The 22,287-nt window shown below is 43.4% G+C and overlaps 1 protein-coding gene across 27 annotated transcripts in view; it reads left to right on the top strand.

Annotated features, from left to right (window-relative positions):
• The window catches only part of Cadps (calcium dependent secretion activator), a 436,391-nt gene that overhangs the window by 278,048 nt on the left and 136,056 nt on the right, over positions 1-22,287 (top strand). For 14 of the 27 annotated variants that reach the window (XM_050161162.1, XM_050161166.1, XM_050161165.1 and 11 more), the window contains 3 exons: positions 3,954-4,166; positions 17,339-17,475; positions 20,661-20,848. In XM_050161162.1, the coding sequence (XP_050017119.1) occupies positions 3,954-4,166; positions 17,339-17,475; positions 20,661-20,848 (538 nt within the window). Of the gene's footprint in view, positions 1-3,953; positions 4,167-8,748; positions 8,761-9,399; positions 9,422-11,918; positions 11,936-17,338; positions 17,476-20,660; positions 20,849-22,287 lie in introns of all 27 variants that reach the window. The other 13 variants (XM_050161168.1, XM_050161171.1, XM_050161161.1 and 10 more) reach the window with 4 other exon arrangements.

Genomic DNA, 22,287 nt, shown 5'->3' with positions numbered 1-22,287 from the left:
TAGGGGCCTTAGCATGCTGGTACAGAGGCCTGATAGAGTGAGAGCATGCTGACCCAGAGGCCTGATAGACAGTATTAGCATGCTGACCCAGAAGCCTGATGGACAGCGTTAGCATGCTGACCCAGAGGGCTGATGGACAGTGTTAGCATGCTGACCCAGAGTCTTGATGGACAGTGTTAGCATGCTGACCCAGAGTCTTGATGGACAGTGTTAGCATGCTGGTACAGAGGCCTGATAGAGTGTGAGCATGCTGACCCAGAGGCCTGATAGACAGTATTAGCATGCTGACCAAGAGGGCTGATGGACAGTGTTAGCATGCTGACCCAGAGGCCTGATGGACAGCGTTAGCATGCTGACCCAGAGGCCTGATGGAAAGTCTTAGCATGCTGACCCAGAGGGCTGATGGACAGCGTTAGCATGCTGACCCAGAGTCTTGATGGACAGTGTTAGCATGCTGACCCAGAGAACTGATGGGCAGCCATAAGGTTGGTTTGTGTACTGCCCCTTTAGAGCTCAGAGTGAAAATTCGCCCCTTTACTTCTCTCTGGTTCTTTGGATAATAGATAACAGTTTCTCATTTACGCAGTTAAGTCTCCAAATAAAATTATAGCCATTCAGAATATGTCCATGGTTGAATTCCTCGGCTCTGATGCCAAACAGACAGAAGTGCATTCGGAGCCCACTTCTGCACTTACAGGCTAGTTTTGTATCCAGTGGCTACTTGTACTCTTGTCTGGGACTCAGTTTCCTCACCTATAAAATGGGAATAATAATATTCAGATTACATAGGGCTATTGGGTGGGTAAAATAAGGATTAGGGAACAGTGCCCTTTTTCTCTCTGCCCTGAGAGATTACAGTAGTGAAGGTTCCCTGCTTTCTAAATGTATCCTTCAATGTCCTTCTGGCCATTGCTTCAGAAATTTTATCCTGCCCCATGTCCATCAACAGACCTGAGGGGCAGAGAGGCTTGAGGCCATGGAAAGGGCCTCTCAAGCAAGGCCAACCTGGTGTCTACTGATTGTAGCATGGTGGCAATATTTCCAAGGTCACCATGAGAGTAGGTACATGTTGACCCACCCTTTGTCTTGGCTCCTTAATGCTCATTTCTCAGACAGAGGCGTCCCTCAAAGTTCTTCCTTATTTTTGAAAATTTCCCTTTTATGGTGTCTCCCATGAGGCTCACTGGGTACCCAGTTTAAGTTTGTACCATCCTTCCTAGATCATGCATTGTATACCATTATAAACACCTCGTTGAGATAAAAACCATCAGAAAGCCCTTCTTATTGTCACACTTGATCCTCTTTGTAAAGAAGTGGCTGGGGCTGAAGAGATGGCTCAGCGGTTAAGGCTTGCTGCTCTTGCCGAGAGAACAAAGTTGAGGTTCCAGCACCAACATCGGGTGACTCACAACCAAATCTAACTCCCGCTCCAAGGAATTTGATGGTCTCCTCTGGTCTCCACAGGCACCTGCACGTAGATACATATGCTCATACACACAGACATATAAGTGTAATTTAAAAAAAAAAACAGGTAGCTATTTATTGCTCCTGTCCCCTGGCCATTATAAATGAAAAATCCCCACATTGTAGAAACGACGCCCGAATTGACGCAATGAGCACAATGGGGAAGTCCTCAGGACACAATAGCCCTCAGCATGACAGCACACAGACTCCTGACTGGTCTTCACTGGCCACTCAGAGATGCTAGCCTGTCATTCATGAGTTCCTTGGCTCTCCATTAGTGGGGATATGGTACATATCTGATGAAGATATGAACGTTCAGCCTGGCTAGAGAACCTACTCACTGAAACACAGGCTTCTGGAGTATGTTGATGGACTTGAGCTGTCTTTGGCCTAAGCCCAGATAGATGCATCTCTCTCCATTGTCCTGAACACTTACCTTGAGAACTCTCCGTGGAAAAAACAGGGCCACTTATTCAATAAGTATTTGTTGAGCACCTGCTTTGTGCCATACATTATGTTAGATACCAAGAAATGGAAGAGGTTAAGTCAGATAAAACTTTTGTCCTTATGATGCAAAGTAAATTGTGGAGCTTACTAGAAGCTAGTTAAGAGCCATGGAGGGCTGGAAGATGGCTTCATGATTAAGAGCACTTCCTGTTCTTCCGTATGTCCAGAATGTGGTTCCTAGCACTCACATCGAGCAACATACAACTTGTAACTCCGGGTCCAGGGGATCTGACATCCTCTTCTGGCCCCCATGTGTATGTGGGGCCACAACTACACAGACACACACACACACACAAGTACACCCATGAATAAATCTTTTCAAAAAAGAATAATAGAGAAAAAAATTAGTCAAGATAACAGAGCTAGGTTATCAGAGATAGAAGCCAAAGAAGACCTCCTAGAAAGCCACTTTAAAGCAAAGACAAGTAGGAGGAGGGGGTGTGAATCGTGGAGCCACAAGGTGCATACGTGAAAAGAAGGAGAGCCTGCAGGTGGCAGAGAATCAATTGAGGTGCATTGCAAACCTTGGCAGAACCTGGGGTTTTAGTTCAATAGGCTAGAGCCTCTGGTGCGTTGAGCAGAGAAATAGAATGAGCCATTGTTGTAAGCAAAGACTGGGTTCTACACTGAGAATTGACACTAGGGCTGGAGGTGGCCAACTGAGGTAGGACACTGTTCAAGGTAATTACAGCCACATTCAGAGGCCAGCACTAGTGACAACAGAGAAGTCCCCATGCTGATGACCCAACGCTAGTCACATCAGCATCTCCATGCCCATGGGAGAAATTAATGACAGAATCAAAACTAGCCCAAAGGTTGGGGGCTGTACTTTTTGAGCTGGATGGGTCCAGTTCTGCACAAGTGGAAAGAGGATTAGAACAAAGATCAGGAGTTCGGCACTGGGCGTGGCATGCTTGAGATATCCATCCATGTGCACAAACCCAGAAAGCTACCACTAATCTATGTCTGGAGTTGAAGGGAGAACGCCAGAGTTCAGGGAAATGCAAGGACCCTCGGTCCATTCCTCACACCTCAAGGTTGGATGGCATCATCAGGAGTATATCAGTAAATGGATGAAGGAACAGAAAGAACATCAGGATACTTCCACAGGTAAAGGTGAGAAGGAGGAAGACAGAGAGCAAACAGTAAACAAAACAGAGCATCTTGCCACATGCCCACCCACCAGGAGGCACAAGGGGGGGACGGAATCAGGGTTCTTGAAAGCCAATTAAAGAGATGTTTCAACAATAAAGAGTATCAACCGCTGTCAGTCATGTGATTCAGTGAGTGGAATTAGGATTTCATGTTGAGATGTGGCAAAATTTGCGTCATTGGTGGCCTTGACAACATGGTTTTTAGGCGAGCTGCCGCCTGATTAGAGGGACCTTAAGGCCTGATGGAGTGAGTCCCTTGCTGCTCCGAAGTGATCCTCAGTCCCCCATCCGGTGTATCTGCTTCATCAGAGCTTGCTAGAAGCTCAGGGTCTCAGGCTCCCCTGCAGACCCGTGGATCAGAAGTTGCGGTTGTTCTAAATACCTAGATGTGTGCACTTAAGATTGAGCAGCCTCAGTGGAGAGCTTCCTTTCACTGTAAAGAGAGTAACAGAGGAGTAGCTGAGGGGAGAAGGGATCAAGAGAAGCGGTTGTTGTAATGGCACTGGTGACGATGGTTGGCAGGGATGATAATGGTGATTTATTTTTCAATATGAGGGAAGACGCAAGTGTTTTCTATGCAGGTGTTTAACCAGTCTGCTTATTGCATTGCCTTGAGCCAAAGGAAGACATGAGTCCGCCTTAAAGTGTTCCTTTACTATCCTGGACCTACTCAGTGGCCAAGCAGTTCACAGATGCCCTGTCCGGGAGTCAGATAAGTTGCTCCTCCCAGTTCCGGCCCAAAGAAAAGCTGGAGCGATTGCTTTCTAAGGACCGCACCCAGCCGGAATTTTCTCAGCGCTGCTGATGTTGCTCTTCCTTTCTGTGCAGGTTTGGAGGGTGGCCGAGCCTTCTTCAATGCCGTCAAAGAAGGAGACACGGTGATATTTGCAAGCGATGACGAGCAGGATCGTATCTTGTGGGTCCAAGCCATGTACCGGGCCACGGGGCAGTCGCACAAACCTGTGCCCCCAACCCAGGTGCAGAAGCTCAACGCCAAGGGTGGAAATGTTCCTCAGCTGGACGCCCCCATCTCTCAATTCTGTAAGTAAATATGCCTTTTCTTAAAACAACAACAAAAAAATAGTTCTGTAAAGTGAATCTTCCCAGGTTGAATGAGAAAACCTAGCTGCTTATATATGTATATATGTATAAAGATTCCAAAATTGTGTTTGCTAGGAGCATGTAGCTAATGCAGGTCAAAACTTGGGGTGAAATATTAGATGATGTAGTTTTAAAGTGCAATACTTGACATTCTCTACCAAGGACTAAACAAAGGAATGTATATTTTATGTCCATGCCTATCTTCTGGTTTTGCCGAGAGTTTGGAATTCATAGCCAAATGCGTATTTGTTTGAGTCCCTCAAGTATGGTAGATTCCGTACACCGTTGCTTCGTCTCCTCCTATTAAAAGGAATTTAAAAATAGGGACGATTTGAAATAAACTTAAATCTGCAATTTAGAACCATTTAAAAATAAATGATGACATTAGCACATGCAGTGGTAGAAAAAAAAAAACCCACGATACCTAAAATCACATTCTGAGCAGAAATATCGGAGACCCAAAAACAGCCCCCAGTTCTCCTGCAGTCTCTCCCCCCCCCCGCGCCTGTGTCTCTTTACTTGTCCTGCCACTGTTCGCCCCAAAGTGTGGACACTTCTCTCCCAATACTTCTAACCCCACTTAAGGTGAAAGCCAGAGGCAGAGGCTTCTTAAAGACATTTATTTTCAAAAGACCCATTGTTTATTCCACACAGAGGTCTTCAGCTTTATCTAGGGGAACCTGGGGTGCGAGTCCCGCCTAGCAGCTGTCATGATGGAATCTTATTTTAGTGTGAGAATCCCCCTTTCAGCAGAGTCAGTAAGCACTTGTTTAGCAAGGAGACATCCTAACGAGGAAGTCCCATGAGGCCCCTTGCTCTTACAGCATCTGCATCCCAGAGGATGTCCATATCACCCACAAGTCACCCCCTTAAAGGTGACTCTCACATCGACAAATACCACAACAGATGTTAGTCACACAGTGGTCACTCACCAGATCAGGACTGGAGGGGATGGGCAGCAGGCAAATTGACAGTCGAGACTTCTCAGAGCTCAAGTCCAAATGGTAGGGAGTTGACTTCCAGACTGAGGTGGCACGAATAAGATGGCAGAGGGGAAGACACGTGCAGGGAGCCCAAAGCAGAGGCTGTACTTCCGTGGGATGCTTGTACAGTGTCTCCACTGTTGCTCCTAGGCCAAACCTGGGCTGCCACAATTCTACAGCTACATAAACTACGGAGGGAAATTAGCTTTTAGCGAGTCACACTGCTGTGGATATTTCTAACTAACAAGGGTAAGAGCCTTTGGGGGAGGCAGGCTATCCAGTAGGGGCTGCCAGTTCCATTTCCAGTGGGTTCCTAAAGAAGAGTCATTCCTTAGTGCAACCTGACAAATAACAGCACACAGCAGCTTTCCACACAGAAAACCATGAAAGAATAAGGAAGACATGAGCTTGGAGCCAGGGCAGAGGGGATAACCCTGAAGGAACTACCCCTGAACTGCATTCTTTAGGATCTTCAGTGACATAAGGCATACCCCGTATTTATTTGATATCTAAATAAAGGGCATCTGTGGGACAGGGTCCTCCCCTTCACTGCCTAACAGTCTCTTATTAACATCTCTGGAACTAACATTACCCGCCACACCCTCGTCCTGAATTCTCTTTGTATGAGAAAAATCCTAATTATTATCACCATTTCCAATCAACCTCATGAAAGAGCTATTTCAAATGATATTTGGAAAATTCTCTTCTTTCCAAATGATCTCCGATTCTCCTGAGGTCATTTCACTTGCACGCTGTGTCTGTATTCTGCCATCCACCTACAGTAAGAAATGGCTGCATGGCTTGCGGTTGGCCCTCCATGTCTTCACTAATCTAGGGAAGAGAAATACGGAGTGTCATAGGGAAAGGTAGTGGGGATGTCACTCAGTGATAGAATATGTACTTGGAGCATGCAAGGCTCTGTCTTAAGACCCTAGCGCCACTCCCACAAAAGAATTTAAAAGACCCACAGAAGCAGCTGAAGAGGGATAAGCCTTCATAGAAATGCATGAGGCCCAACCGTCGAGGTCCCCATGTAGATAGGATACAGTTCATTCTAAAACTGAAGGCTAAGTCCTTGGAAACCAGAGATAGGATTCAACAGAGTGCACAGTGACTCAATACATGTCCCAACCCCATTTGAAATATCTTAGAAGGGTCATTCAGGAGATCCCGAAAGGTAGGATTGGAGGACAAGAAGCTCATCCCTATAGGGTCTACAGTATAGAATATACAAGGTAGTCAAGACAAATGAAATAGGATATGCCTATAAAACTGATCAGAACCTGGGGATAATTTACCTTCTTCTCTGGTGACCTCTTAAGCTCTGCCTAGGAGTGAAGGGCCTTCAGAGAGTGTGAGGTGTCTTCAGAGCCACCTGGTTCTTGAAGAATAAGGCCACCACATGCAACCATTCCAATTGCTCACTCCAGGAGGCTCTTTTCTCAGAGTCAAAGATGTGAATGGTGCTCATTTGCTTGTGCGGTACCCAGTCTTCCCGGCTGTGCATAGTGGCCCCGTGAGAAAGGCAACCCAGTGATGCTGATTTCCACAGCCCTACTCCTGCTTCATTGACAGTGAAGCAGAGGACACACACACACACACACACACACACACACACACACCCATTGCTTCAGATTCTGTCTGTTGCAACCACAGGACAGGCAGGGTGCTTCTGTTCCCCAAATTCAGAAGCCAGCAAAGGAAGTCAGCGAAGACATAACCAGCCCTCCTTCAGTCCTTAAGCCTTTGCAGTTAAGGCAAAAACTAAAGCAACAGGGAAGAGCAGAAAGGGAACCCGGGCTTTGCATTCCATGGCGTCACAAGGCAGTTCTGCCTGGCAAGCACACATACAGCAAAGGGTGGCTTCGAGCGGGGCTCATAAGACTTTGTGGAACTTGCCACAGAACAGGCATGGCTGCCTGTATTATCTCAAACCATCACCATCAAACAGGACAAGCTTTGTGGGTGTGCGTGGGAAGCCCACCCTTATTTGCTTGAGGCTTCCCTATTTTGTAGGATCCAATCCTGTGTACCTAGAACTCCTCAGTACCGGGCAAACTAAAGCTGTGTTGGTCACTGAGGACTACACAGCAAGAGAAAGAAAATATTAATTCTAGTGTAGTTCTAAATCGTAAACCTTGGCCATTCACTTACCTTGGGTTGATTTGCTTTACTTACCTTTCATCTCACAGATGAACACAAGCACAGATTCTCTAGCTAGGAAGAAAAGGGGAGGGGGAGAAAGAAAAGATTAAAAAAGAGCAAGTAAAAGAAAATCAAGTATTGCATTTTAAAAAGGTTTCCTTAAGTTGCACAAGGTCAGGGTCGCTGCTGCTTACCTGACTGCACACGCCTAGTTAAATCTTGGTTCTGAATATTTGTGAAAATCTTGCCCATTCTTACCAGCAACCGATCTTAAAGACCATTCAGTGACTTCACAGGGTGATCACTGTGTCAGAATTTACACAGCCAACAGAGGCCACGTAGAAAAGAGAAGCCACGTAGAAGCGTTTGGGGGACAGAAAAAAATTAAGAAACACTCCTATCTTGTCCTTCCACTGTCTGTTCCAAGGGATCTGGGGAACCGGACATTTTACAGTTTGGGAGACTTTTGAGAATCTGTGTTTTGGGCTGCTTCCAAATTCAGTTTAACTGACTTCTTGGGGGCAATTGGCTTTTTTTTTCTTAATTTCAAAAGTTCAATTTCGAAATGAAAAGACACATCTAAGAAAGAGTGATACAGAATTGAAAAAACCTGGGGACAATAGACCCTGCTGTTGATTGGTTTGTCTGTGACTCTGCAAAGGTCTGGGGAGGTCCCTGCCAACCTCTCAGACCATTTGTCCTTCTGTGGTTTTTATTTTGTATGTATGTTGTTGATTTATTTTTTTCCACTTTAGTTAAGTTTTTTTTTTAATGAGGTGGTACCTGGTTCCACAAGATGTTTTTTTGTTTTGTTTTGTTTTTAAACAAATACTTCTAAGTCTCCAATTTCTAAGGCCATTGTTGCACACTTTGGATATGCCCAAATCTGGAGTTGAGTATTGCCACAGTTCACTGTGCCAGTGGCTACTCGTAAAAGATACCTCATCTCTGTCAGTGGGTATTAGAGAAACAATATACAGAAATAATGCAATTCTCATTCGGTGTGGGTTGGGGAAGGAAAGTATGTTAAGCTTTGCCATTTGGTCAATGATTGCTGAATATAGTGCTTGCATTTAGTTGTTTTAATGTCTGTTTCTCAACTAACTACTGTTAACTACAACATGCACCCCGAGTTAGACGTTGCTGAGAACTGCTCTATTTTTATCACCACGAAGATAATCTTCAACCCGTTAGGGGGAGTTTGATTACCGTTGATTTGGGGGAGGTTGATTTTTGTTGTTGTTGTTTTGTTTTACTTTAAGTTTTCTCGTGCAATCTTTGCTCAAACCCAAGAACGATAGCTGCTAGGCTAGAACTCCTGTCTGCTTTCCTGAGCCTTGTTGCTAGTCTTTATGTTATTCTGGTTTGTTCCTTCTTACCCTGCTAACTTCTAGCTGGACTGAAGGGTAAGTGCTCCCCTATAGCTAGCACAGCTCAGATAATCCTGACTCGATTATCTGACACCTGCAATGTGCTTCCTCTCTCCTCTTCGACCTCCCTCATGTCTAGACTTTGTAGTACGAGCTCTCATGTTATTTTCCTGACCTTAGGTTGGAAATGTAAGCTTCCATACTGAAGCTAGGATGCATGTCATGTGTGCATAATTGCCTCCTCTCCTTGGCTTTCATATTGGCATCAAATGAACTTTTGAGTAAAGCCACCCAGGAACTTCTGATGTTTTTCCGTTCCGAGAATAATTAATGACTATTACAAGGAAATGGCCAGCAATGCCATTGTTTCATGGAATCCATAGTTACCCGACTGCTCAATGCCTGAAAACAGATCATTTTGCACTTTGACACAGTGATGTGTTGTTGTTGTTGTTGGTTCTCCTTCCCCATTCCAAAGATTAGAACGGTCAGCTACCAACGGTGTGCTCACCATGGATACCAGACAGATAGAAAGATGAGGTAGGAAACCCAGTGATCTTACCTGAGCAATACTTGAAATTGCAAGCTACCACTAATAAAGTAAATGCATTATTTGAGCATTAGAGAGCTCATTCAACTTGTCTTACTGGTATACCTCAAATAAAACCCACTGAGGATTGATTCTGCATGCAGATCTGTGATACATGGTCCATACACAACAATGACAAATAAAGACACGCATAAGTCCATATACTATATTCACAAAGGTTTCTAGTCCAGGATCTCACGGAGCCCAGGAGGATTTTGAATTCTCCTCTCAAATGCTGTTCTACTCCTCCCCCAAGAACAATGACAACAATAACCTCTACAGCTTTATTTGCATTTCTATTAATTTTTTCTAAATGTAACCCTCTGAAAACCAGGGAAAACAATATTTTAAATCTTCAGGAAAATCTTTATACTACTGTTAACCAAAGAGAGTCTGTAATTCCTTTATTCATATAGGGTCAAGCTGCCTACGTAAAACATACTGTGAGAAAAACGTCACATTAGAGGGAGTAGACAATTCGGTCAAGAGAGCAGGCAAATATGTATTTGAGTTCTCTGAATGCTGATTTAGAAGACTGTAGGTCATACCATTCCTCCTGACCATTTAACAGTAGTCTTTTCTTCTGATTCCTTTTGTTTGTTTTTTTTTCTTTAATTTGCCTTTTTCTCCCTTTTTTTCTCTTTTATTTTGCATAAATGTACCCCTGGCTAGCAGACAGATCTTTTCCACCACTCCCAGAAGATACTTGATTTGACTTTCCCTCCTTTGGAATGTCTGATGAGGCATCTGAAAAGCTTATTATAGTGCGGGAACTTAGTGGGAGTGAGGACTCTGCTTATTTTGTTTCTAGAACGAGAGGATGGATGACCGGGTGAACTCTGTTCTGAGCGAATTGACATGTATTTTGCACAATGCACTGCTGTCCTAGTAGATTTTCTAATAGTCGTTTGCCTGGTTTTCTACGGTTTTATTTTATGAGATTTTTGCTATGTCTTCTATTGTCAACTTGCAGTTGCTACATTGCAGGAATGCAATACTAAAGATGAATTCAACATCCACTTAATGTGTATGGCCTGCAGCACACCACAAATCGTTCCTCTTGTTGTTAAGATGAAATGGCTTCTTAAAAGGGCTCTGTAGTAAGTGAGGTCCAAATATTTCCAAGTTCCATAACCCATGCTAACGAGAACATATTAAGTGAAGATTCATTTTTATTGACTGACATTCAACAGATTATTCCCTAATTGTTTGAGTATTATCGGGTCAGTAAGATACATTATTAATTAAATATAGAAAACTTATCTCTGCTCATATATTAAAGAATATAAAATTAATTAATTGAGACTATAAAAGTCATAGCAGGACAATTCATTGAAAATATAGTAATTGCAATAGGGAAACTTACAAAGAAAGCAGTTGTTATTTTGACTTTGGTTATTGACCAAATAATCTCTGTTGTGATGTGATTTTTTTTTTTTACTCAAAGCAGTTGTCTCACAAAGAGTTAGATGAAGCTAACATTGAAATAAATGCTCCTGTTTACCCCCGTCCCTTGAGTGTTTTGCCATGGTAATTTAAAACTGCCACGTGACCCTTGGCCTCCAAAGACACCATCCTCTCTCGGTCCTTCACCGTGAGATTAATCTAGCCAGAGAAACCAAAAAGAAGTGAAGTTGTCTCCCAGTGGTCCACTGTGTGCCTCCGGACAGCAGGCACGGCAGGGCCAGTCTCGTGCTGGGCACAGGATCCCCTAGTTCCTTGACTGCACCAAGCAAAGCTCTTGTAGGAAACTCTGTCAACAGCCAGCTGCCATCAGCCATTGTCATTTTGTCCTCTCATGTCTCCTGATGAGGCTGAACTGCTGTCATTGCTCGTTACTGTCCAAACCATGCGTCCACCCCTGCACTGTCAAGCAGATGTGACATGCGCACATTCTCCATACGAGAAAGATACAAAGTCACCTTTTAATTTACAGTTTGGGCTCGCAGATGACTTTCCGGTTACATTAGCTCTCCTCTTGCCTCTAGCTCCTATCGGGAGCAACAAGAGCCCTGGGTGTGCTCCATATTTCAGAAATAGAATCTCTACCCCGAGTTTATCGTAGGGTGGTTTCCTGAGAGAAAAGAGTAAGCGGCCATTGTTTTGTTTCGCAAAAGAATTCTTTCTCATTTGCCCGTGAAAAGCTCCAAGGTATAACATTACAAAAATAAAGATATTTATTGGCCCTTTGTTTCTAATCCCTGAGCTGTGGTAATAACAGTGGAAAATCTTTTAAATTTAAAAACTATACTATGCATTCAAGAAAAATGTATTTATTTGGGATACGCTGTAAATGTATCTAAGATACAGTTTTCTGAAATAAGAACATGTAAATTTATTTTCTGTTAATATAAGATACTACGAAAACTTACTTATTTTTCTAGTCATATGAGGAAAAAAGAAAGAGACTATCAACCTTGAATTGAACCCAGACATCATAACCAACTAAAGAGTACCATAAATGTCAGGGAGTCTCTTGAGGAGTCGTTACATGAATTTCAATAAAGGAGATTAAATGAGGAGATGAAGTCCATAAAATGATTGCACGGTAGGAAACAGTGTTTTTAAAACACTCCTTAAATGTCAAACTGCAGTTTTTTTCTAGGCCAACTTCAGGTAAAGGTTTTCATGAGGATCCACCTGTAAGCAACACCTGCTGATAAGCCGGGGTCCCTCAGGCTGTCTCTGTTAACCAACGTCACTGGTAGGATGGAAGATTCTTAATGCTATAGAGGTACCAAATGTCAACGCAATTCATCTATGTCTAACTTGAAGCCAGTTCCCTATCCCACACCACAGAGGACTTAAAACACCCTTACACAGCTAAGCCTCACAAATTGGACAGTCAGCATCCTTTGAAAGGTGTGTTGGGGTGCACCCTAGTCATGTAGCCTACGAAACCACAGGGCCCATTTAGAGCATTTCCGTCCCTCGCAGACCAATAAGGACTTGGGGGTAACTTTGAAACCAAGGCTGGGAAAGGTTAAAGTTAGTGCTGAAAATCTACAAAATCCTAAGTTTCTTTCTCTAACTCTTTCATATCAGTAGCCACAGCAACAAACAGGGTTAGTATGTAATTCCCAAAGCAAGCAGCGTTCCAAACCTCGCTGGAATTTTAGAGAGGTACGCTGGCTTCCTGAAGCCATTTTGTTCACGCTAACACTCAGACTCATTTTCATTTTCTTGACACCCACCAAACATTGGCAAAGGAAGTAACCCCAGTGTCCTGAGTTCAGGAAATGACTTTCTAAAACTTTTTCTCTGGGCTGTTTTCCCTCAGTGATGTCAACCTTGGAGTTTTCTTTTTCTTTACCGCCCCCTCCCCCCCCATCCAGTTCTCATTGTTTGTGCAAAGGGACACGGAGTTGTGAAGAGCGTTTGTTTTTCGTGTTCCGTGCTGCAGGAGAACAGACTGGGACAGTGCAAGGATGATTATGTGGTGTTGCTTGGGAAGCGCCCACAAGCTCTTTGAAACAGAATTTGGAACAGCTGGACCACTGCAGTGTTTTATTTTAACATAGACAACATATGTAATGCATATGGTCCTCGACTTGTATGGAGACACAGGCAGACAATCTGAATGGTATCCAAAGGCACCTGCACCTAGAATTCTGTTTCCTTCTCGACGATTTTCCTTCTAAGAGCACATGTTCCCGCTCTTGGATTTGAGAGAAGCCATCTGAATTCCCATGTGTGTGTCTCCTTAATAAAGCTAGCGGGGAGTTGCCTGGGATGGAGGTGTTAGAGTCACTCTCTCCATTAATAGTCACCTGCTAAGGACCTGGTTCCTGCAGAAGCTAGCAAGGAAACAACAGGTCATGAAACTTCTCAAGAGACCCACTACCCGCTCAGAGCTTCTGTGGTGTGTATGTATCCTGACACCAGAGAAATCGGAACGGAACCCATACAAGCCAGGCAGACTGTAGGAATCAGTTATGTAGGGACAGGGCAGAATTCTATAGAGGAGAGACAGGGATGGGTAGACAGTTTCCTAAAATATAAAGAAACAAGAAGGTATGGACTATTGACTATAAATACAGAGGCACCTTTGGCTCGCTAACAGCTGAATGCAATCTGGCTTTGCAAGATCTAAGAAGCCTGCCTGTTGACTCCTAGGCAACATCGATTGAGTGCTTACTGTATGTCAGGACATCTGCTAGATCCCATCAGCAACTCTATGACACAGTCTGCAAATGCTACCTTTAATTCGTAAATGAGGGTAAGGAGTCTAAGAAACATTAAACACTTGCACATACCACAAACTGGTGTTCCAACCTTCAATCCGGTTATTAGGAATCCCACCCCAACCCTCTGCTGAATTCTCTGCTCTTCTAAGTAACAGATCAATTGTGAGTTTAGTGTAACAGTATTCCACAAAATCAATACCTAGAAGACATTGGGCAGAAGAGATGACTCAGTACGTAAAGGATCTTGCCGACAAGCCTGGTAGCCTGAGTTTGATCCCCAGGACCTACATCATGGAAGGAGAGACCCAGTTCCCAAAAGCTGTCTTCTAAATTCAATATGCATACCATGTCAGGCTGCACACGTACACGAGTGAGTGCACACACACACACACACAGAGTGAAAGAGAGAGAGAGAGAATAAACAAATGTAATTTTAAAATAGACAACACATACTGACAGCATGGGTTTATTTACTTTGATAAAATAAACACAGTATTTTGACAACTGTGCACCAAGCACTACCTGTATTCTGGGGTTTTGTTTTTGTTTTTCTGGATCCTGGGAATGTAGTAAAGGACAGAAAATTCTAGAATCCCTCCTTAAGGTTCAGATGTTTTGATGTGATGCCTCAAGTTAGCGTTCTTCTTTCCTTTCAGAATATAAGATAGGGGTAACTGCTCCAACTAGTGCTGAGAGTCAGCCACCCGTAGAAGTCTTTTAGACAAGGTCTCTAGTCCTAAGCACGTAGTAATGTTATCTTACTTGCTGGAGCCCCTCTCCATTACGCACCATCCCTTAGGTATAGGTTTGCAAAGATCCTGAAGAGCAATAAACTGCAGTCCAAAATGGCAGAGAGGAGACAGAAAAGTCAGCTCATCTGCCATATCAGAAAACTGAGGTTCAGAGATTAAACAATCCCACCAGCACATGGCTACCATTTAAAGATGGAGGCCAGATGCTGGAGAGATGGCTAAAGTACTGGCCACACAAGCCTTAGGACCCAAGTTCAGATCCCCATCACACACAGAAAAGTCAGTCACAGCAGTGATAGGAGGGTCTGAGACTGGCTGGGCAGCCAGTCTTGCTGACTCAGTGAGCTCCAGACTTAGTGACTTTGTCTCAAACAAATAAGGTTGAGAGCAACTAAGACTTAGTGTTGACTTCTGGCTTCCACATGCAAGCACACACACACACATACACACACCACATACATACACTCATACACACACACACACACACACATACACACACACACACACACACACACTTACCTCCAAGCCACATTAATTCCAATTCTGTATCATTCTCCATGTAGACTAGGACAAAGAAGAGACAAACATGAAGGAAATGAAGGTTTATTCTTTGGGTTAATTGTTAAAAAAGGAAAATGTGGATTGTACTCAGAGTTTTCTTTAAGCCTGCTTCAGACTGTTGGTGGGAAAGAAGCCATTTTCTAGTTGTGCTCACAGCCAGCAATTAGCACGGCAACCCAGATTCCTAGGGGCCCTGTGACAGGTTAGAGACGGGGAGGCTATCGGTGTACAGGTCTGTCTAGAGGGCCAAATTGTCTCTTCAGACCATTTCCTGAGTGGCCAGAAAAGCAAAACAGGTCAACAGCCAACTATTCGAGAGGTTCAAACAACAAAGGATTGTGACACTTGAAACCCATGCCATATTTTAACAGCTACACAAGAGCCCCCTTCTCTCCAAGCTGAATGACCGGGGTTGTATTGAAGAGCGGTGAAGTAGCTGAGCCAAACTGGCAAAGGAAGGAAGGCCCTGGCCGATTTTTCAGCTTACAGCCTCTGCCGAGAAATCCAAGAGCAAGAATCTGACGCTAGCCAAGCTGCCTGATCTATCTGTTAAAATTGGGAGGCAGGGGGGGTGGATGTGGCTCATGGGGATGTAAGAGGATGAGCAATTCAAGCGCACCCCACTCCTGCTTCTTCCTGAATTAAGTCGCTCCGGGATTCGGAGGCTAGAGAGAGAGGGCAGCTTTTAGGGGGAGAGGCAGAGAAGAGCTGTCCAGTTGTTGCGAGGGTCTTTTCACCAGCAGGGACAAGCGTAAGATAGTTACTTGTCTTGGTCACAAGTAGCACATTCACACCCAGAAGCAGCCAGTTCTGCCTCCCAGGCTCCATTGTCCTGAGATCCCAAAGCAGAAGAAAGCCCTTAGGCCTTGCACCAACCTCAAGTTCAAAGCCCTTCCCCAAGGATGAACCTGAGGTACATAACACAGCTAGGAGTGCTCTTAGAATCCTCTCACGTAATTTCTTCACATGTAACATCTTTCCCAAAAGCCTTTGCTTTATCGTTTGAATGGAGCAGTCAGTCCGTTAAAACCTTATTCTTCAACTTGCCTTCTAGAGACATCACTTCTGGGAGTCTTGGGCATAAACAAGTCTTATTAAAAAATTGACCACTCTGTAGTCCTAGGCAAAAATGTCAAAGATTTTAAAAATTCTACCCCGGGCAGGGTAGATGCTAACAAGACATGCATTTCTGCTCTAAGGATCGCTGAAGTCACTGAGAAATCAGGGTGCTAAAGTCACACAAACCAAGCTCACAGACATACCCTAAGCATGGGAGGGAAAAAGGAAAAAAAAAAAAAACCCTTCCTGGAACAGAGGCCATATAGGAAAATATTATTCAAACACCCTCTCAAGTCAGAAATCAATTTTCCCTTTGCCCTGATTATTTTGCTGGCTCCTGGCAGGTCCCTGGAACCCAGTAAAATGCTGCGTGCGAGGAGATAAGTAAGATCTTGCTTGATTTTGCTCTGAGATTCCATCCAATTGTAGTATGGGTAGCGGAAGAGAGAATGAGAAACAGTGAGCTGACCTCCTCACCGTAAAAGAGACCATCGTTCCTCCCTCCTCAGGATTTTCCTGGTGACGCTCGAGCTGAATTCTCTGAGTTATTTTGCCAGCGAAGGCTAGTCTATTTTAGTTACACATGTTGAGATTAATTAGTTAGCCCTTAGGAGGTTTTGCCTACAGCCTTCACCCTGTACGGAAAAGCGTGAATACACGGAGACTATTAGCTCACACTAAGTGGCAGACCGCAGCCCTCAGTTGGCGGTTTCCGTTTGTCTCTTTCATAAGCTTTGCTAATGGAGTATGTGCCCCACAAGGCAACAAACATCCTTGCCTCTCCAGCACTAAACTCTCATTTAACTTCCTCTCCTGGTTTCAACCTTTAAAAAAAAAGAAAAGAAAGAAAGAAAGAAAGAAAGAAAGAAAGAAAGAAAGAAAGAAAGAAAGAAAGAAAGAAAAGAAACGCTTTTAATTTTGAAGGGCTGGGGAATCAAACCTTTCGTGACACCGAATTGGCAATGAAAATTTGGAAGGGGTTGACACAAATATTGTCACTCCGCTGAAAACCAGCATAAGCCCTTTTCCAGACAATTCCAATAAGCACTGAGAAATTGCTCTAGACACAACCACTGGAAAGGCAGAGTCTTTTACAAACCTGCAAAGCTAGCTAGACCACTATCAGCAAAGATCCGATCTGCTTTCAGTGTTTGGTGAAATGCAGGCGAAGTTACCGGTCTCATCTGTAGTTGTGAAGAACAACACGGAGGCACTGGAATTGTGACCATTTGATAAACATGTTGATGCCAATATATTTTTGCCTAAATGCAGTTAAACTCACCAGTAACTGATGCAAGTTGACAATGGGGGTGGGTCAGAGATTATCTTGGGGGTATTGGAGGGGGGGCAGCAGGGAGGCAGCTGATGTTCACAATGCCTAGTAAATCCTATGAGTCTGAGATGTCAAAGAAGCGTGATGTGTTCCTCTATAAACTGTGTCTCTCTCTACATGTGTAAACGAACAGATGCAGACAGAGCTCAAAAGCACGGCATGGATGAATTTATCTCTTCCAACCCCTGTAACTTTGACCACGCTTCCCTCTTTGAGATGGTGCAGCGGCTGACTTTGGATCACAGACTTAACGATTCCTATTCTTGCCTGGCAAGTATATCCTTTGATCTACGGCAATTGAGACATGACATTTTTGAAAACTCAAATATCCCTCTACCTTTAGGTCGGAGCTCTCCTGCTCCCGTACAAAATCCCCTTAACAATTACAAACGCGTCTTCAGTTTCCTGCGTGGCGATAGTTTTATTTACCCAGGAATCAATCTGAGTCGGAGGAAGTGCTCTCAAGAGATACAGCCAAATTCCCAGCCACCCCATCTTAGCTTCCCCCTTTTCAGCTGCTACACCAGAAATCTTTCTAAAAGGGTGGATGAGCTTGGCAACCTGCTCGCGATAAACTTATAAAATTTGCCTGATTGTTGTGGGGTTTAAGATGCCCCGCCCTCTCTATCCTATACCTGGTACCCCTAGCTCATTAAGGCATGCATTGTGTGTCACTTCTAAAGACCCAAGTAGTTGCTAATGCTCTCTGCTCTCCAGCTCTCCAGACGCCTAATGCATTTGGCTTTGTTTTTTGTTTTTGTTTTTTTTTTGGGTAGCACTTTTTTTTTTCTCAAAGGCAGAACCTTCTTCACCCTTAAAGAAAAAATTTTAAAGGTGCAGTAGATGTTTAGAAGCCCAGCTATTTACACTCCCTAAAATCCATTTTAAACCGGAAGTCAAATTAGTTCAGTTTAAGGACTGCTGTTACATATTTATCCAATTTTTGAAAACATAATTTTGGTTTTCAATTGTCATGCCCCAAGCCATAACAAAGACTTAACTTCATTTCTGTTTGCAGATTATAAATTATTATTTTGTTTCTTAAAAGTAAATGTTATTAGTCCCACTGTAGACAAGAAAGGAGAAAATGGTCAAATGATTTGTGCAGAGGGCAATTCTTGTCCTTGGCTTCAAACATGGAAGTTAATAGAGTTATGTAATATTAACATTATATAATTAACTGACATTAGCATAAACCCTTATTCTGAATGATTATTTTAAGTTCCCCTTTTTGATGCTTGAAGGTGCAATATGTCTTTTTTAAGAGGGTAAAATCATCTCAAAAATAGAAGTAAAGTTCTGGGGATAGCTTATTAATCTATGGCTCATATCTCATGATATGACACATTATCTTATGTTGAAAATCTCTTCACTGGAGCCTCTGACTTTACAAGATTCAAAAGGAATACTACATTGACTTAAAAAAATAAACAAAAAAACACTTGCCTTCCATTGCAAGGCCATTTTTCCCAGATGATTTCCTGATATCATCTGTCTCTAATGACACTTACGAAGGTCATGAGGGTGTACATTAACATTATCACCACCTTTTCCGGAGCATTTTGCTTACTCGAGGACACTGTAAGATGTATAATTTTTAAGACTTTCATTCTTATCGGTGTTTGAAAACAATTTTTTTATCCTGAAATATACCATAAAGAAGAATTCAAAAATGCCCTCAAAAGATTAAACCAGAAATGAAATGTTCATGCCATCAATCAGTATAGGCTTAAAATATAGTCTAAAATGAAAATATAATAATTGTGAGTTACCCAGAGCAATTCTCTTCCTTGTTTATGTACCTGGATCTATTAATTAAAGCCGGAATTCCAGAAAAAATAACAGAAATTTAAAGGACCTTATCCCCTATCTCTATATATTTCATTTTTCTCATTATTACAGTCTTTTTTTTTTTTCAGTTGGTTTTGGAGACCGACCAGCAGGGATACATAAATTTTTCTTCTGTGTCTCCGACTCAGTTCCTAATTGATATTTCTTCAACTCTTTTCAAAGCAGCTATTTTGGCATCTACAAAAGACTTGGTGTCATCTGAGTCGTAGAAAATATATTTTAATCTTTCACAGCAGTGTTGTCTCTAAGATTTAGCATTTGGGGTAGCAGATGGAGTGGCAAAGAAGTTGCCTATAGGGGCAGCCCACTGCCTCGACTACTCTCTCCCGCCCTCCGCAGTAACTTATAATTTGAAATAGCAAAGATGCCGTCTTTCGTTGGAGGCATCGCGGCGTGTTGTCAATCGAAGATCCCCGATCACTAATCACAATTAGAGCACTGCAAAGGCCTCTCTCCCACACTCCTTTGGCCTCTCCCACCACTTTTTCCTCCTGTCCCTTCTACCCCAAGCTGCAGTAATGTTCAGAACACAACTCCCAGGAGACCCTCAAAGTAAAGGGAAGTTGATATTTAAAAGAGCCCAAATTTCCAATTTAGAAAGCCCTACTTAGAATAACAATTTATTATTGCTTCAGGTGTCATAGAAATGAGACAATATCATTTGATTGTAGACTCTGTCCACATCGATCAGCACTACCAGTCACTTGGCCTTTCTAACGACCTGTCTTTCTAATTACGAAACAGAGGCGGTGGTCTCTATTCATTCTGCCACTGAATTATCATCAGAAACTCCATCTGGATTCTCTTTTATAGCAAACTTTGGCTGGGCTCATGGTGAGCAAATAAATACAAGGAAACAAATAATTACCGGGGCGGGGACAGAGCCATAAACCTAGTTGTGAGAAATTTCTTTTTTCGTTCGATCAAATCAGATGCGTTCTTGGAAAACTTACTCTCAGTCTTTGGGGGTACTGTTATTGCCTTCATCTTAAAATGTACTGAGAAATTCTTCTAAGGTGTAGAGATTTACAAAGTTTAGTCTTTATGTAAACGCCTGAGGATAGGGAACAGAGGACGTGGAGTAGACAGAGCTGGGTTAGGGCCAGCATCCTGATCCAGATTCCCTCGTTGTAGAGAAAAACAAGATGCACTTGTCCCGTCTACCTCACTAGCTTACTAAAAGGCTTAGCTGAAAGTTTCTGTCAATACCAAGGCATTTATATCACAATTTTCCCTTGTCAGACTCTGCCTCAGCTTCCCCCCAGTTGTCCTCTAAAGTACATGTTGGAGCCCTGGTCATTCTCATTTCCTGGAAGCATGCTGTTTTGCTTATACAGCAATAGCAATTACAAGGAAATCCCACGTCGTCCCTGAACTCAGTTAACTTACCCACCGGGAAAGTAGGGATGACAGCATCTTCCAGGATGTTCTGCTGGGAGGGATAAACAGAGCATCGCCAGTGTGCTGGCCCAGCAGCTGGCATGCCATTAAAAGAGTTAACGCTGGCCGTTTTTCAGTCCCTTCCTCCAGCCACTCCTGATACTAGCAGCTCTCCAGAAAACAACTTGTATTTAAAAGAAAGCCTTTCCTTTATTTTCCTCCAGGGCTGGTTCAGTCCTGGCCAGGTGTTTGTATTAGATGAGTATTGCGCTCGAAATGGAGTCCGAGGATGTCATCGGCATCTCTGCTACCTTAGAGACTTGCTGGAACGGGCAGAAAATGGCGCCATGATTGACCCCACACTTCTCCACTACAGCTTTGCCTTCTGTGCATCCCACGTCCATGGGAACAGGTAAGCATGGGTCTGGAGGTATTTAATTAATAAGAAACTTTCAGGGGTTTGTGACTTTAACTATCAACCCTAACTGATTATCTTTCCTTATTTACCCAATGATACATGCTTACACAGAGAGAAAGAGAGAGAGAGAGAGAGAGAGAGAGAGAGAGAGAGAGAGAGAGAGAGAGAGANAGAGAGAGAGAGAGAGAGAGAGAGAGAGAGAGAGAATGAATAAATAAGGGGGAGGGAGAGAGAAGGAGAGAGGGAGGGAGGGAGGGAAGGAAGGAGGGACACAGAGAGAGGAGTGCTAATTTAGTTTCCTTTCCTTAAGCAACTGTGAAGAAATAACTTCTAGGAAAGCCCCTGAAGTAACTCAGTCTGGGTACTAATCGTTGCTGGTTGTTTATTTGTTTATTGTTTTGTTTCTTTCTACGGGGACCCTGGCTGATAATTGAATCCCCCAAACTACAGTTTTCTTATCTATAGAATGGGAATGACAGTTTTGTCATGGGATTGAGGGGACACTTGTGAACATGACGAACCGAGCAAAATGCCTGGAACTTGGCAAGGAACTTGGCAAATCACTCCTTTGTCCTTGTTGGTCCTATTGTTCATTTCAGGAGTGTTTGGTGCTTGCCTAGTGTCAGGCTCTGGTTTGACCCTTGTATACATAATAAAAAAAAAGTCCTAGACACACCCTTGTATACATAATAAAAAAAATAAGACCTAGACACCAGATCATAGAAGATACGTTAAGAGAAGGAATTAAATTCTGGATAGAATTTAATCAGGAACATGACTCAGATGGAGTGGCAGAATGTCAGCGGGGACCTCCCCGAGGAAATGATGCTAGAGCCGGGAACTGAAGCGTGTGTAGGAGTTGAGTGGATCCAGGCAAAAGGAACAGCATGTACTACTGTCCTGCAAAGAAGGAAGCCAAGCGAATTGCTAGAGCTGAAGGAAGATAGGTGAAGCTGGAAGCCAACATGCCAGGAACACTTAGAATATCTCCTCAGAGGCGGGAAGAACTTTGGCGATCACAATCTAGCCAACCCCCTCATTTTGTAGGTTTCATAGACAAGACCAGAATGTCAAGTCTCCTGAATCTGTGCTAAGCATTCTATTTCTTTAGACTGGAGAGCTCCTGGATGGGGGGGAAGGGGGAGGAGAAATCCATGTTCTGAATAATGCAAAGAAGCAAATAATTTAAGAACATTGCCATTTGGCTCTAGAGGCATGGAATAAATTTCCACACTGCCACAGCCAGCTTACCATCTCAATGTATGTAGCCACACGTTAGTATAAAGACAAGTCTACAATATTCCAAAGCATCCCCGCTGACAGCCAGGGGAGGCAGCAGAAGACAGCTGGGTGGCTCTGGAAAACAAGCCTCAGATGAGCAAGGGGAAATCCACACGGGGAAGAATCCAGCCCAGGCTACCTGGCTTTGAAGC

Source organism: Alexandromys fortis, unplaced genomic scaffold, assembly GCF_014885135.2.
Source record: "Alexandromys fortis isolate MF-2015 unplaced genomic scaffold, M_Fortis_MF-2015_v1.1 scaffold_123, whole genome shotgun sequence".
NCBI lineage: Eukaryota > Metazoa > Chordata > Mammalia > Rodentia > Cricetidae > Alexandromys > Alexandromys fortis.
This window is presented reverse-complemented; position numbering and strand designations above follow the sequence as displayed.